Source organism: Aptenodytes forsteri, unplaced genomic scaffold (genome assembly GCF_000699145.1).
Source record: "Aptenodytes forsteri isolate BGI_AS27 unplaced genomic scaffold, ASM69914v1 Scaffold55, whole genome shotgun sequence".
Taxonomy (NCBI): domain Eukaryota; kingdom Metazoa; phylum Chordata; class Aves; order Sphenisciformes; family Spheniscidae; genus Aptenodytes; species Aptenodytes forsteri.
In genome coordinates this window covers 9,698,044-9,711,838 of record NW_008796063.1, presented here as the reverse complement: position 1 = coordinate 9,711,838, position 13,795 = coordinate 9,698,044, and the positions used below count along the sequence as shown (strand labels likewise).

General features: G+C 52.6%; 1 protein-coding gene across 1 annotated transcript in view; it reads right to left on the bottom strand.

Annotated features, from left to right (window-relative positions):
* Positions 1-1,207: 1,207 nt before the first annotated feature.
* MYO15A (myosin XVA) overlaps positions 1,208-13,795 on the bottom strand; it is a 71,121-nt gene continuing 58,533 nt past the window's right edge. The window contains 3 exon segments of the mRNA XM_019473952.1: positions 1,208-4,096; positions 5,723-5,878; positions 10,281-10,361. Of these exon segments, the coding sequence (XP_019329497.1) occupies positions 3,913-4,096; positions 5,723-5,878; positions 10,281-10,361 (421 nt within the window). The 3' untranslated portion in view covers positions 1,208-3,912.

Here is a 13,795-nt window from a genome sequence, read left to right as displayed (position 1 = left end):
CCCCCCCGCCACCCCGACCTCCTCGGGATGAGCCAAGCCTTTTGGGATGGGGATCGCAACTCCCGAGCGTCACAGCTCTCGTCTGACTAACGGCTGGATGAGAGTTCAGCAGGTGTGGAGCCAGATGCGGCAAAGCCGGGCGCCCCTGCTGCAGGCAGCCTGCCCGCCGAGCCCAGCCGGGCAGGGACCTGCCGGCAGAGCGACAGCCCCTCCCTAGGCCAGCTCACCTCTTACTGCCGGCAAACAGCCCTTCCTTCTCCTCCTACGGACGTATCGAGCCCACGCGACTGACGCAAGAGCTTTAGTTCGATCGACGAGTCTTCTCGAGACACGGGTAACAGTAACAAACCCCAGTTCCTACTGCTCCTTGCAGAAAAGCGGGGACAAACCCCACCTTCCTCCCCCTTCCTTAGGAAAGGCAGCTCTCATGGTCTGGGCTGTGGGTCTGGGCGCGTGGGGTCGTCACGCTGGACGTAGCCTTATTCCCAGTTTCGGGCTGAGCAGGTTACACGAACGACATGCTGCGGGTGGATGGAAAGGAGGTCGGACCGCACGACCGGACTAGACAGACGCGACAAAGCCGATGGGGTCAGGCCTGTGCATGAGCTCGCCCCGTGGAGAAGATGGGGAGAAGTTTTGCCTCCGAATTGGAGCTCACCACCCTCCATCCTCCGCACCAGACCCATGCCACCAGCCTGATGCAGCCGGCGACAGAGAACAGGTACGGGCATCACCGGTATTTTTGAGCCACAGTTTTACCAGACAGGTTACAGTAAGGGATCGAGACATCTGGATCCACATGAAAAATGTGTCTTCTGGTTTCGAATCAAGGTATCACTCCGATGTTGTTCAGTGCAAAAGAGTTAAAAAACCATGTTATCTACACATATACATCCGTGTGTATAGAAAACGTCTGTACAAGTGGGGAAGATGGCTTGCCTACACGCTGGGGACTCCTTGCCCGAGAGATGCTACGGGTCAGACCGGTTGCGTCCCACTCTCTCTCTCTCTCTCCAAGCCCCAACCAGTCAGGTTGAAAACCAAGTGCACACGAGAACAGACGGCAGCTGTAGAGCAGCTCCGGCGAGGAGCTCCTCCTGCCCCTCCAGCCACGGCTGCCAGCTCAGACCCACCGCACAGATGCGGGGCAGGGGGGAAGGAAGGAGGAGAGAGCTCCCGACCATGGCATGCAGGAATACCGAAACAAACTGGGAGAGGAAGGATACTTGCACGCGTACAGACTGCACAAGGACCGGGATGAAGTGATGGTTGGTACCGGGCTAGAGGTAAGACCTCAGGGTGCCTTGTTCAGCCTTCAGTGGAGATAGAGCCAACGCCTCGTCCCATGGGAGTCCTGCTCTGGGAAGCGACCCCGCGAAGGCAGGTTGCCTCCAGTTTCGTTTTGAGTTGAGACACCAGGGTACAGCATCCGTATTGCAGAGGTAGGTGTAAAATTGGGAGCCGGTGTGGGGGGAGAGGGGGAGAGCAGGCTGCACAGAGCCAAGACCTCTGGCAGTGACCACTGCCAGTGTTAGCAGCACCCGCAGCAGAGCCTGACACCGAGGAGGGCACGGGGCACGTCCAGGATGAATCCAGAAAGACAATTAGAAACAGCCATTGCTAGGCATCCTGCTAGCAGGTCTCTAGCTTGCCGGAGATGTTTGCACCAGCCATAAGGCAGAGAAGGGACACTGCTCCCCGCATGCGGTTTTGCTATAGGGGAAACGCCAAGCTTTCCAAAACAGGGGGTTTGTAGCCAAGAGCTGGCCCGGATTCTCTGCAGAAAGTTGGGAGGGCGAGGAACACCGCTACAAACGCTAAGCGTGGTCTGAAAAAGGCTTTTTAAAGGTTTCAGAAGCAGCAGAAGCATGAACTTTCAGATCTCTGGGCAGACAAGACAGGTTCCTTCGAAGGCTGGCCGCGAGGCTGTGCCCGTACCTCCGCACCGAGCCGACAGGGGCTCTCGCCAGGAAAGCAATCGGATAAAGAGAATCAGAGACAGGCACTGGGGACCTCACCCATGAACCTCTCGCAGATCAGCGGTGCTGAAAGTGATGGTAATTTCCTTTGCACTAATGTGACCGCTAGATCCAGCCTGAGCGGTAACCCCAACGACGGGCGAGCGGCAGGAGCTGCAGAAGTCAGCGGGGAAGGAAAAGGACATCGAGACCTAGATGTCAGCAAACATGCTCGATCACCAAGGAACGGCGCTTTGGGGAACAACGCCTGGGTTTTGGTTTTTGTGGGGGGTTTTGTTTTTGTTTGGTTTTTTTTTTTTTGACTGGGAGCCCCTCAAGACAGCAGCAAACGGGTTTCAAAATATATTACATCTTTTTATTGCCAAGCGTGCAGACCATGAAGTGTGTGGGGGACACAACACTAAGAAAAACTACAATTTGAGGGAGGGCAAAGCGGTAAAAATTTAAAAATAAGACTACTCCTTACAACTGCCAACACTTGGGTTCAAAGAATCAATTGGAGGAAGTTTCTTAAAAGTACAGTTCTAAATATGGTGTTGGGCCCCAAACTTTGAAAAGGCCGAGGCTTCGGTCTGGGCTAACGCAAACCGGGTGGGAGAAGAGGAGGAAGGTGGCAGACTTTCTAACACTAACTCCGCGGGGCCAAATGCCCAATTCTTCTTAGCATTTTCTGCAGCAACCAGAAAACTCCCTACCCCAGGAATACAGGGCATGAATAAGCCAGGGGGAGGCGGGCAACCGCTGCAGCGCTAGCTGCTGAATGCACTGAACTGGGGCCAAACTAGACCCTTGTAGCGTCCTCGCTCCCAGAGCCAGCCTCGGAGGGGACGGACCGCAGCCGAGCTGCGCGGCTCCCCCAGGGCCGCGGCAGCGCCCGTTCGTGCTCTGACAGAGCGCAGCTGGTCCCTCGGGATGGGATGCTGTGCCGTCTCAACTCTCTCCACCTAAAAGGGGCAGGGGGCTGAAAGCCAGTCCTCCAGGCAGTGGAGAACAGCTCTTCTCAGGGGGTCCCAAGGTAAACATCCTCACAAGCACAGCGCCTCTCCTACTCCTCTTTGCTATCTCCAGCTCTGGGAAGCAGCATGTACTCAACGCGATCACTCACTCGGCAGCCCCGGGGCTCCAATATGGACCTCGGGTCAATGCTGGGCCAGCCTCGGTGAAGCCAGCCACGTCTCCTTCCTCCTCAACCAAAATATACCCCTGGTCAGACCAGCACTGAGAAACCAGAGCTCAAGTACATTCTTCTCAGAGAGGGCGGCACAGGCACACAAGGCTGCAAGCCCACGCTGGCTTGGGAAAATGGACTGGAAAGGAAACCTATGGCATTTAAAACTGGTACTAAAGTGCAACAAAAACGTCCTAAACCTTTTGAAATAAATCGCAGTAAGAGGGGTCTGCAAAGCTTCAAACTTCCAGTTACTGCAGGGCACCCTTAAAACAAACCCAACAACAACTAGGTAAGAGCAGACCAAGGTGCCCTTTGGTGAAGCAAGGAATACGAAGCCGCCACAGAGAGTTTCAGCTCCTGGGGTCAAACATCATATTTAGAACATTTGGAAAGGAAGAAAGTTAAAGCAAAAAACAAAAATACAATTCTTGAATCTTGCGCAATGAAACAGTAAAACTTTTTGGTGTTTTCAAAAGAAATCCCAACAGACAGCCTGGCATAACTTTATCTGCTTCCTAAGGGAGAGATGCCCGTTTGACCCATGACTCAGGACACCATGTGCACTGGACATGTTCCATCCTTACGTATGTCTCAGCATTCCTCCATTCATAAAAACAAATTGCTAGATCCTTCCTGTTTACTCTTCAGCCTGAAAGGAAAAACCAAAACTGAAGCTAGATGGAAGATAGCCAGAGGGAGGAGAAAGTTTTCACAGACTGGAGGCCAATCTCATCAGCTCCACGAGCCTGGAAAGTGCAATCCTCAGTGTCGCCTCATTTTAACTTTCCTGGCTGGGCTGCCGTCCTCCTCTTCCTCATCACAGTCCTCCGTGTACTCGTAAGACCTTCGCCAATAGTTCTCGGAGCTGAAGTTGCTCCGTCTCCTATGTTTTGGTAAGAGGACTGAGCGCCTGTTCTCCTCTTTATCCATTTCTAGAATCCGTGGCCTACGGAGAGAGAGAAAGAGGGAGTGAGAGCACATCCACAACAGTGCTTAGGCATTCCCTTGTGCGGACACTATCTGCAGTTTCGCATACTTCGAGCGATATGACTGACTGTTTCCACATCGCTCGCCCGGTACTGGGCACTCGGCAGAGCCGGAACAGATCACCAGGCTGCACCTCCCACGGGGAGGCTGAGAACTTTGCTTTTGATGGTACAAGTCCTTCCCCTTCCCAGGGCAAGTTTTGGTCTTTGCCTCCACCAGGAACGCTTCCAAAGAGCCCAGTCACCTCTTCTTAAGCGCAGCTTGTGGCCCCAAGAAACATCCCTTGGGCAGAGGGGTCTGTCTCTCCGCAGCTAGCACATTAGCACAGTGCAATTGTTATTTCTGCAAAGCTGCCTCTGCTCTCACCTGCGATCGCTTCGTAGCAGGACTGGGCTGGTGGGCTGCACAGACTTATTTTATCTTAGGTGGCAACTGCCGAGTTCCCCTAAGAGATACCACTATCTGATATCCGTGCTATTTACCTATGTTATACTGGAGTCTTTGAGGCCAAAGGAAGAGAAAAACATGTTTTTGATACCCTTCCGCTGCAGGAGCCTGTGCAAGCCCCCCCACCCCGATAAGGTCACATCAGGCCGCAAAACAACTCTCACGGATCTGCAGATTTGTCCTGCATGATCGCTTCTCTAATCGTACACCGGCCCACTGCGTGCTCAGAGGTAAGCTTTCACTTGCAGGCTAGTTTCTCTTCTTGATCTATCTTCCCAGTCAGCCCGAGTCCAAGTGAATGAACACTGCTCATAAAGAAGCCATCCCAACCCTCCTCCCTCCAGGACAGGTTGAAACATGGGCTGGGACCGTACAGCAGCCAAGCCCCGGGACCAAGCCAACTTTTGGTTTTTACACGATGTGCAGGCAACGTCGTCTCGATCCTGGGGAAGCTTTGGAATTGGAGAATACCAGAAATACTGCACGACAGCCGGCAGACTGGCTATCACTCACGGCTATCAGTACGTTCACACAGAGCAAGGTGGTGTTTGAGGGAAGCCTTGCTGCAGAGCTCAAGCTGTCCGAAACCTCAGCAAGGAGCTCCCCTGAATGTCAAGCTTACGCATTCACACAGTCTGGTTACACACACAAAAATAAACACACGCAGCTCTGGAACCAAAACAGGTCTAAGAAGCTTCCCAAGAAGGCCTTCACCTTTCCCAGATAGCAAAACCTCATGTTCTCGCCCAAGACTGCTTTCATAATATAGTTTAACGCAGCTGCACAGGTTGCTTGGCAATAGAGGTCAAAAATAATTAGCTGCAGGGAAACTATTGTTCTGAATGACTGCATTATCAAGAGCCAGCCAAATGTATTGCTTCTTCATTATGCCACTCACAGGATAAACAATGTAAGCTGCTTACAGCCAGAGCTCAGCCTCCACAAGCCTAGGAGGAACATATAAAGAACCTCATTCTGATAAAACAGATCTGTACACCACAGAAAGCACCCAGGAGGTGCAAACGAGGATGTTTTTAAGTGTGCTGGGCAGCCTCTCTCGTCAGAGGCCAGGGGTCTCAGACATGCACTGACCTAGAGATGCCATCCAAAACATCGCTCGTAGGAGAGATCATCCTACCTGTGAGCAGCATCAGGATCTGCTTTGCGATGGGACCGCTTTGGTTTCAGGATCTGGTCCCGGTTGCTTCCCGATAGACGGTCAGAGTTATAACCTGGTGGCAACACAGAGCTACTCAGCGATTTTGTTTCCAATCGAGGTGCATCTAGTCTTGTTCTGCAAATGTTTAAAGAGAAGAGAATTTGCAAGGAGTTTCTACAGAACCACTAGCACGCTGCAGCAGACGTCTGTCCTAGATGCGCTGAAGCAGAACCCTCAATCCCAGCCACACAGCTCAGGAAGAGGGTCAGGACTATGATGCTCAACAGCAAAACAAGCTGCAGCTTCCTGGTACTTGCAGCTTTGCTGCCTTGGTTAGAGGGAAGAGGAAGGCTTAGGGACATGTGTAGTCATGTGGTGAACGCCAGTGGTGCTGGGCTCACTGCAATCCCAGTTACGATACAGAGTAGAGGCATTAGAGCCCCTGTGAAACCCTACGAAACCACAGTGACTCGACAATAACTCGCAGCTCCAGTTAAGCCACCTGCAATGGTGCAAAATTCATCATCACCTACAACAGTAATAACTGCTTCTATCTGGAAACTCCCTACTGTCTCAAGATCTCGTAGGGTCAGGCGTTTCTCAGCTTGACTACGAGGTTTAAAGAGTTGAAGTACGAGTCAGGAGAAGGTCTAGCAAACAGAAGCTGCACCACATCTCTTCCAGCAGCGCAGCACCGCCTTGTTGGTGCTGGGATAGAAACGCGCTCGAGCTACACCGGAGAGTAAGCACAGCTCGTCCCAGAGCAGAACTGTTGCTGGCCCAGGCACGACTGTAGCCACGCACACGTGGAGGGAGGCAGCAGGCCAAGCAGCAGGCACGAAAACTCGACGGCGCGGCGTCTTATCACGGCGCTATCACCGTCTCCAAGCACAGTTATCAGTCTCAACTTACAAGCACTGCTAAAGTCTATTTCAAAACACAGACTGAAGTCTAAGAATGGGCAAAACCTACTAAAAGGTGGCGCAGGTGCTCCAGAGCTGCCAGTTTCAGGAGGATCTAAGCCACTTCCCAGAAGGAAAGGCAGCCTGATATCGTTGCTGCAGCCTGTCTCCCTCCTTGAGATTATGGGTGAATACGGAAGGGGTCTGGGTGAAAGAAAGGAGAGAACCACTACTTGCTCTCTAGTGCTGAACTTTAGCTCCTGAGGGAGGTTTCCACAGGAGAATCCCAACCTAAACTCCCATTAGGAAGCACGTCCAGTTGCCAAGCTTCCCCTCCGCCATCGGGGAGAGCCTCTTCAGTTAACCAGGGCAATGCCAGGCTGGCACACGCGAAGCTGGGCACAGCAGCCCAAGTCTACCCAGCGTGCCAGAAACAAGGAACGCTTCCGCAGGCAGCTGCCAGGCTGCACTAGTCCCCAGCGCTGTCGTCCTGAGCTGTTCTCGGCTCCAGGATTGGACCCAGTCCAGCTAGAACACCAAAGGCATTGCGGATCCTGCCCCAGACAAGTTAGGTGGTTTAAATAACTCTCAAATGCAACAGCAACTACAGGCCTGCAATTAAAACAAACAAACCACCAAATATACTGCAAGGGCAAGGGAACACCAGCCACGCTCTCTCTGTCCACAGAGCAATGCCGGTATGAGCTGCAGGTGCAGGTACAAGGAGAGACTATACTAAAATGGAGAGCAAATTACCTACCAAAGTTCAAGTTAAATAGAGTAACTCCCCGATGTAACTGCTTACAAAGAAGTGCTTACAAATGGCTGCATAAGCCCTCTAAAATGACTTTCAAGACCCGCTTGAATAGGTCTCATTTCTATCCCCACCTCCCCCGTTACCTCTTTCCGCATCTCATGAAATTGAGAGCGCCGTTCCTCCCCCCCAGCCTCTTGCTCAAAGCGCTTCCAAACCTTGTTGGCTCCCCGCAGTCCTGCACTCCGATACGCAGGAAACACCGTAAATATCATCACACTACAGCACTGAAGTGTTTATGACCTACTTGGTAACCACACCGCTCTCAAGCATCCTGCAAAACCCAGCCGCTTCTCCAGCTCGCGCAGTTTCGTTCTCCTGCTGCTGCCAGCAAAAACCATCTCTAGAACCACGTGCTCGGAGTAGAGGCAAGAGCAGATCCAGACTCAAACGTCTGGGACCCAGCAGGCTGCGGCAGCCTATTCAGAGCCGAGTATCCCAGCTCCAAGCTGCAGCAAAGTTTATGCCACTCTATGACCCAACTGATCTGATCCCACTGGAAAGCTCGGGGCTGATTCGGGGCTGACGAAGACGAGGAAGAGGAGTTTTACGAGGCCGCTGGCTGCTCCCAAGCCTCTCGTGCTAGCAGGCTACCAGCGGAAGTAGCTGTTTTCCTGGTTGCGTAACACGCTATTTCAGACCGCACAAAGTCGCATGATCTGGGACTAGGGAATGGCAGTCGCTGCAGCAATACATGCCGTGGGGATGCGAGCGCAGACAAAGGTCACCGCAGCCCTGCTGTGCATGCATGCACGCACACGGGACTCGGCGAGGAGACGGCCGCCGTCAGAAGGGATAAGCAGCAATTAATAAGCTCTATTTGGCAGCAATCAGAGTGCACCCTTGGCAAACGGGCAATTGCCATGTATTCACCAGGGCTGCTAAGCTCTACGGAGATTACACAAAAATAATTACCAGGGGGTTTCCACTTTGCTCAAGAGAAAAATCCTGTTGTGGTTTCATTCAGCCTGCCAGTCAAGTCAGCCCATCGCTGTCTGCGTATGACTGGGCAGAGACACTTCTGCTCTAACGCTAAGCAAATCAGGCCCCTAAAATCAGGGGAAGACAGAAGGACACACTGCTGCAGAAGGACGGCGAAGCAAACGCAGCCAATACGGCTCTGCTAGGAGCTAATGGGCCTTGTCTGTTCGGCAGCGATGCACCAGGTCAGCCGGGCACATCTCAGCCAGATAGGTGCTTGCCCAGTTGCACTGTGAGGGTAGTCAGGCTGGACTGAAATAACACCCTTAGCTCACAGAGGCTGGCAAAAGCAAGAGGTAGAGCCAGTTTAAACACGTATGTTAGGTATCTGCACCAGTTTGGGCAGCTTTAGCTTATTTAGCCGAGTCTGTCTTTTCAAGGGAACTGCTCCACGGCCTAGGACAGGCAGCTTCTCTATCCCAAAGCCCAACTAAAGCAGCTACAGGATTTGGAGGTGCCTTCCACTGGTCCTCGTCAGCGCTCGCACTGCTTTTCGTTGGCTGCAGTAACCAGTAACGTGAACATTAACAGCCTTTTATCGCAACCCTCTCGCCTTAAACCTCACGTGGCAACAACCAACTATCGGGTGGTTTGGTTCTAATCTTTCTTTCTTTCTTTGATCCCACTCTATCACCTGCCACATCTCATCCTGTCTCCTCGGGTCTGTGCTGATTTTGCTTGGCTAACGCCTCAGGGCTGCTGTTTTTCCTGCCTTCATATCTTGGGTCTCTCTAACCAGATGTCCAACTCCACTCCACTGGCTTTGTGCCATATCGTCACACCATCGCCAGACTTGTTTTGAAACCAACTAAGCTGTCCGAAGGCTCAGCACGTCTGAATCTAGACCACTTGCCTGCTAGCCTTACGCCAGCCTGGGCCACAGCTGCAGCCCTGCCCTCATGCCCACGTTTTCGTCTGGGTTTACAGTACTCAAATCATGTGTGTTTTCACTTGCAAAAAGATTTCTTGACAGCGGAATTACTGCTAACACCTTCTAAGGCACAATCAACATGGGTCAACATGTGGCAGTCACATTTTTTGCTCTCCTAGTAGAAGGAACTGATGAGAGAGAACATTTCTGGGCACAAAAAAAGGTTATGCTGAGGAGTTTGGGGTGGGGTTGGTTTGGGTTCCCCCCACCCCCGCCCCGTTTTCTGAAGAGGTTAGGAACAGACACTGGCTGATGAAATGCCATCAGCTGACCAGGACAGATCTTCTAAAACAGGAAGCGTGCGATACAGCTTACAGAGCTTGGCTTCCCAACACCGACTCGAAGGACAAGCTCCGTGAGGCCATCACTAAATTCACTGCATCCGTTTCCCTTCGAAGCCAGCGTCTTCCTCCCTCTCCCCACGAAATGAAAGCCACGCTGTCAAGAAAACTTTGTCTGCTTTACACGAGCTTCTTCATCGTAAGCATCAGCTTCAAAGGACCGTCCAGGTAACTCACGCATGTGGGTATCATACGATCAGACACCTGAATACATAGCCCAAAACAAGAGAGTTTGAAATCCTAGCTGTTTGGAGTTAGGCAGCCAATGAAAGCCGGGTGTTTGGACACGAAGAGCGCTTGCAAACCCAGACGTTACAACGAAGTACTGCTGCACAGAGCCAAGAAGTGATTAACTCTGCAGTAACAAGTTCCATCTACTTCCACCGGCCAAGCGATGGGTACGGCAAGACACAAGTGAGCATCAGAGTGACATCTAATCAAGATGTAAGATCAAGCCAGCAAATTAACAAGCAAGGCAGTTTTAAAGTGTTTCTTTAAAAGCACCTTAGGAAACATCACAACACCACATCCAAGTTTATCTTACTGTCCGGAGGGCTTCAACACTTACTTTCGAAGGATGATGACAGCTCTTCTCTCCTTGATGTCCTGTGGTCGAATACAGTGTGTAATTTCATCGGCTGCATATCCACTGACAACAAAAACAAAAAGCCACTGTGAGAAAGATGACAGGCAGAAGCAGAAAGTGGTTGCCAGCCTCAACAACTCAGTTTGGCCAGTCATTTCCTAACTTCCACCAGGAATTCCTCCTCCAAACGCCATTCCCCAGGCACGGGGGAGCTAGACTTACAGGAAGGAAGAAACTTCAGGAAAGAATGAGGACAGTCAGGGCTTTTTTTTTTTTTGGACTTCAATTTTTTAGCATACACCAGAGGAAGCTGCCACCTGCCACAGCATTGTGAAATAAGACACGTAGAAAATGAGTTTATGGAGTGTAAATTCAGCCAATTCACTTATCAAGAAATTAGAGAGCAACAGGGGAGAAAAAACAGCACATTGCTCCAAAGCATCTTCTCACGCACGTCACCGAGAAAAACCATCTCTCACGGCTGAGATGCGCAGCATACCCAGACACGAACGGGTACCGGAGTCGATGAGATTTGTTAGTCGAGGAGGGGGTGCAGCGGTGGTTAAGAGTCGAGTGTCTCACCCCCCTCACCCGGGCACAGACGCTGCCATCTCGGCATCCTCGCCCTCCCCGCTACCCCCCCACACGGCACACCCTCAGCCACGACACAAACATCACCCCGCAGCACAGCCCAACCCCAACCAACACACCGCACGTGGGGTTAACCTTCAAATTCAGACCTGCGAACCGAGCTGCACGCCGAAAAACCTCCCTGCCACAGGGCTCACAAGGCGAGACAGCTACCTGGGCCGAGGAAAATTACACCAGGCTCGAGCAGCTACACGGCCACACAGTAGCCGTTCTCGGCAGGAGTGTTTCGCTGTATGAGATGGCTTCACCTACTCCACGTTTCTAGCGGGCTGGAGAAAAGCCATGGCCAACGAGGGCCCCAGCTACCCACAACAACACAGGAGCGTTCTTCTTGTGGCTGCTTCTGTTGTTCAGCACAACTCCTGGGGTCCAGGGCAGGACGTGAAATCGCGACGGGTCTGTGGAGAGCGGCCATCACACCTGCTCGGGCACACAAACCACCCTGCCAGGAGCACATCTCGTCACTCGCATGGGTGCTAATGAGCGGCTCCGAGAGGTGGGCCTGCCCTCTACCTGCTGTTTGGAGAGTGTCTGTTCACAAAAGAGCCTTCTAGAGTCCGATACGGGGAAAAGAGAAGGTAAACGCCTTCAGAGCCTCCTGAAGCAGCTGGCAAGGACAGGAAGACCTTTGAAGGGACTTGGGCGAAGGCTGCTCATGCCACACAAAGCTAGCACACCCCCATGCTAGTTTAACCTGAAGCAGAAACCACCGAGCCCACTCTCCCCAGGAGGCTTTACCGTGAAGCTGCCGCCACGCCGGCTGTCAGCCGGCCCTCCAGGAGCACGGCCTGGGCCATCGGCTTGCAGGTTATTCGGGACGCTCAGAGCAGAGAGCGGATCACACGGACACAGAGGTCTTCTCTGGGGATGGGACCGGGTTTCCTTTATCTGGTTAGATAACCAACCCACCCACCCACTGAGAAACGCACACCTCTCCAAGATGGATTTACCGCTTTGAGAATAGTTAAGAGTCTAAAACCTGATCAGTTAAAACAGGGGTTGATGTCCATCCCCCCGTCCTCCAAGGCATTGCGGAACAAGACAGCGTTATGCGAAGGGGCTTATAATGATGCTCTATTATGTTCCAGGAATCTCTGCGTCAAGCTCCAGCGAATTCATTAATATCACCCACGTTAACGTTCAACTCGGCACATCCTCAGCGATACCCCGTACGTCAGGAGAAGGTCTGCTTCCAGACCTGTGCTCTCCATCATGAGACGTCAGCCTGGCCGCTCGTTCTCACTCCCCAGGCAGGTACCCACTTTCCAGCTCACTTTCAGAGCGGTGCTAGGCAGAGCTCGTGGTCCCAGGGGCACGTGGGCAGCGCCAAAGCCGCAGCCCCAGTACCCCAGTCTGAGGCCCTAACGGGGACCCACCAGCCTGCCCCAGTGCCACGCCGGTGTGGGAAAACTCAGCTTGCACCGTATCAGACACAGTGATGGCGTCTCTCTGCACGGCCCTCCAGCAAAGGGGTTCGCACAGGCACCAGGCAGAGAAACGGAAGGAAAAAAAAAAAGATTATTTGGCTGTGTCACGCTTGTTTTGCTTCGTGCCAGCATGAACTTCTCACCCACTGCCCGGCCTTGCCGCATCCTGATGATGGGTGAAGGGGCAGATGCTGGAACATAGCACCCGTAATGATATCGAGGGTCTATCCAGAGATTTGTTGCCCAGAGAACAAACCCAAAGCACGAGGTAAGAGAGAACTTGGTAAGGAAAACCCTAAATTGCTGCCCGTGAGAACACCCAAGCATGACGTCTCCAGCCTAGAGCATTTTCCAGAAGAACACGGGGAGGTGCAGATGCTATCCGCACGCTCCCCCAACTAACACCCCAACTCCTAACTAACCTGTCAGATCTTACACCCCCAACTCCTCCCCGAGTCTCTTTCTGAGTCCAGAAAAGCTGCTGCCGAGCCACAACATAACTGATTCGCATGGAGACGAAAGCAGATTTTTTTGTACAAACATCACCAGAAAGGAGGCCCTGAAGTTCTGCAGAGCCTCTAACGAGAAATATTTCTAGGGGTTAACGACAGCCAGGCCAGCTCGCAGGCAGAGGGACCTCACGCACTAGCCCATCGCAGGGTTTGAGCAGCTCGAGGCTTTACTTGTGGTTCAGGAAAGCTGCTGCCACAAACCACGGATGTGACACCGACCGGTTCAAGCAGAGCTTGAACAAACCTATTTGCCTCATCACCACTGGCACACGCAGAACTTCCTCTGCACCAACGGCCTGTTCTGAGGGATCAGACTTTTCTGGAAAAGCATCTAATCCAGGCAGTTGCGGAGAGATTCCTCCAGCTGGGAAAAAAGCAGGTTCATCCTCCAGAGACTCCAACCAGCTCCGATTATGCTACCATCAGGCATGCCTCGAGACAACAGGAGAGACAAACATCACGATGTTTCCACTGCTATCACAAACACCGGGGAGACAACCTGGAGCACTCACCAGCTGCAGAAGGGAAGCCCGTACAGCGTACAAGCTCTCAGAACTTGGGAAACGTTACCTCTGGTTATCCGTTCCTCTGGCTAACTGCAACTGCACTACTTCCAACCACGGTGCTGAGATGCAACACCCGGCAGTTAAACGAAAGCCGGCTCGGTGCCGAGAATGGCTACGTACGACAGCGGCTGCGGGGCACGGTGCGGTGCAGGGGTCCGGCTGGAACCACCCGACCCGGCTGGCTCCGCACCCCCCGCCCCCCAGCTCCCTTCCCTTTTTTCCAGGCTAAGCATTTGTCAAAGCACATGCTCCCCAGATGAATGGGCGAATTCCTCTATCTCCTCCCCTCTGCTTCTATCGATTGATGCTTATCAAATTCTTTAAAAAAAAAAAAAAAAAAA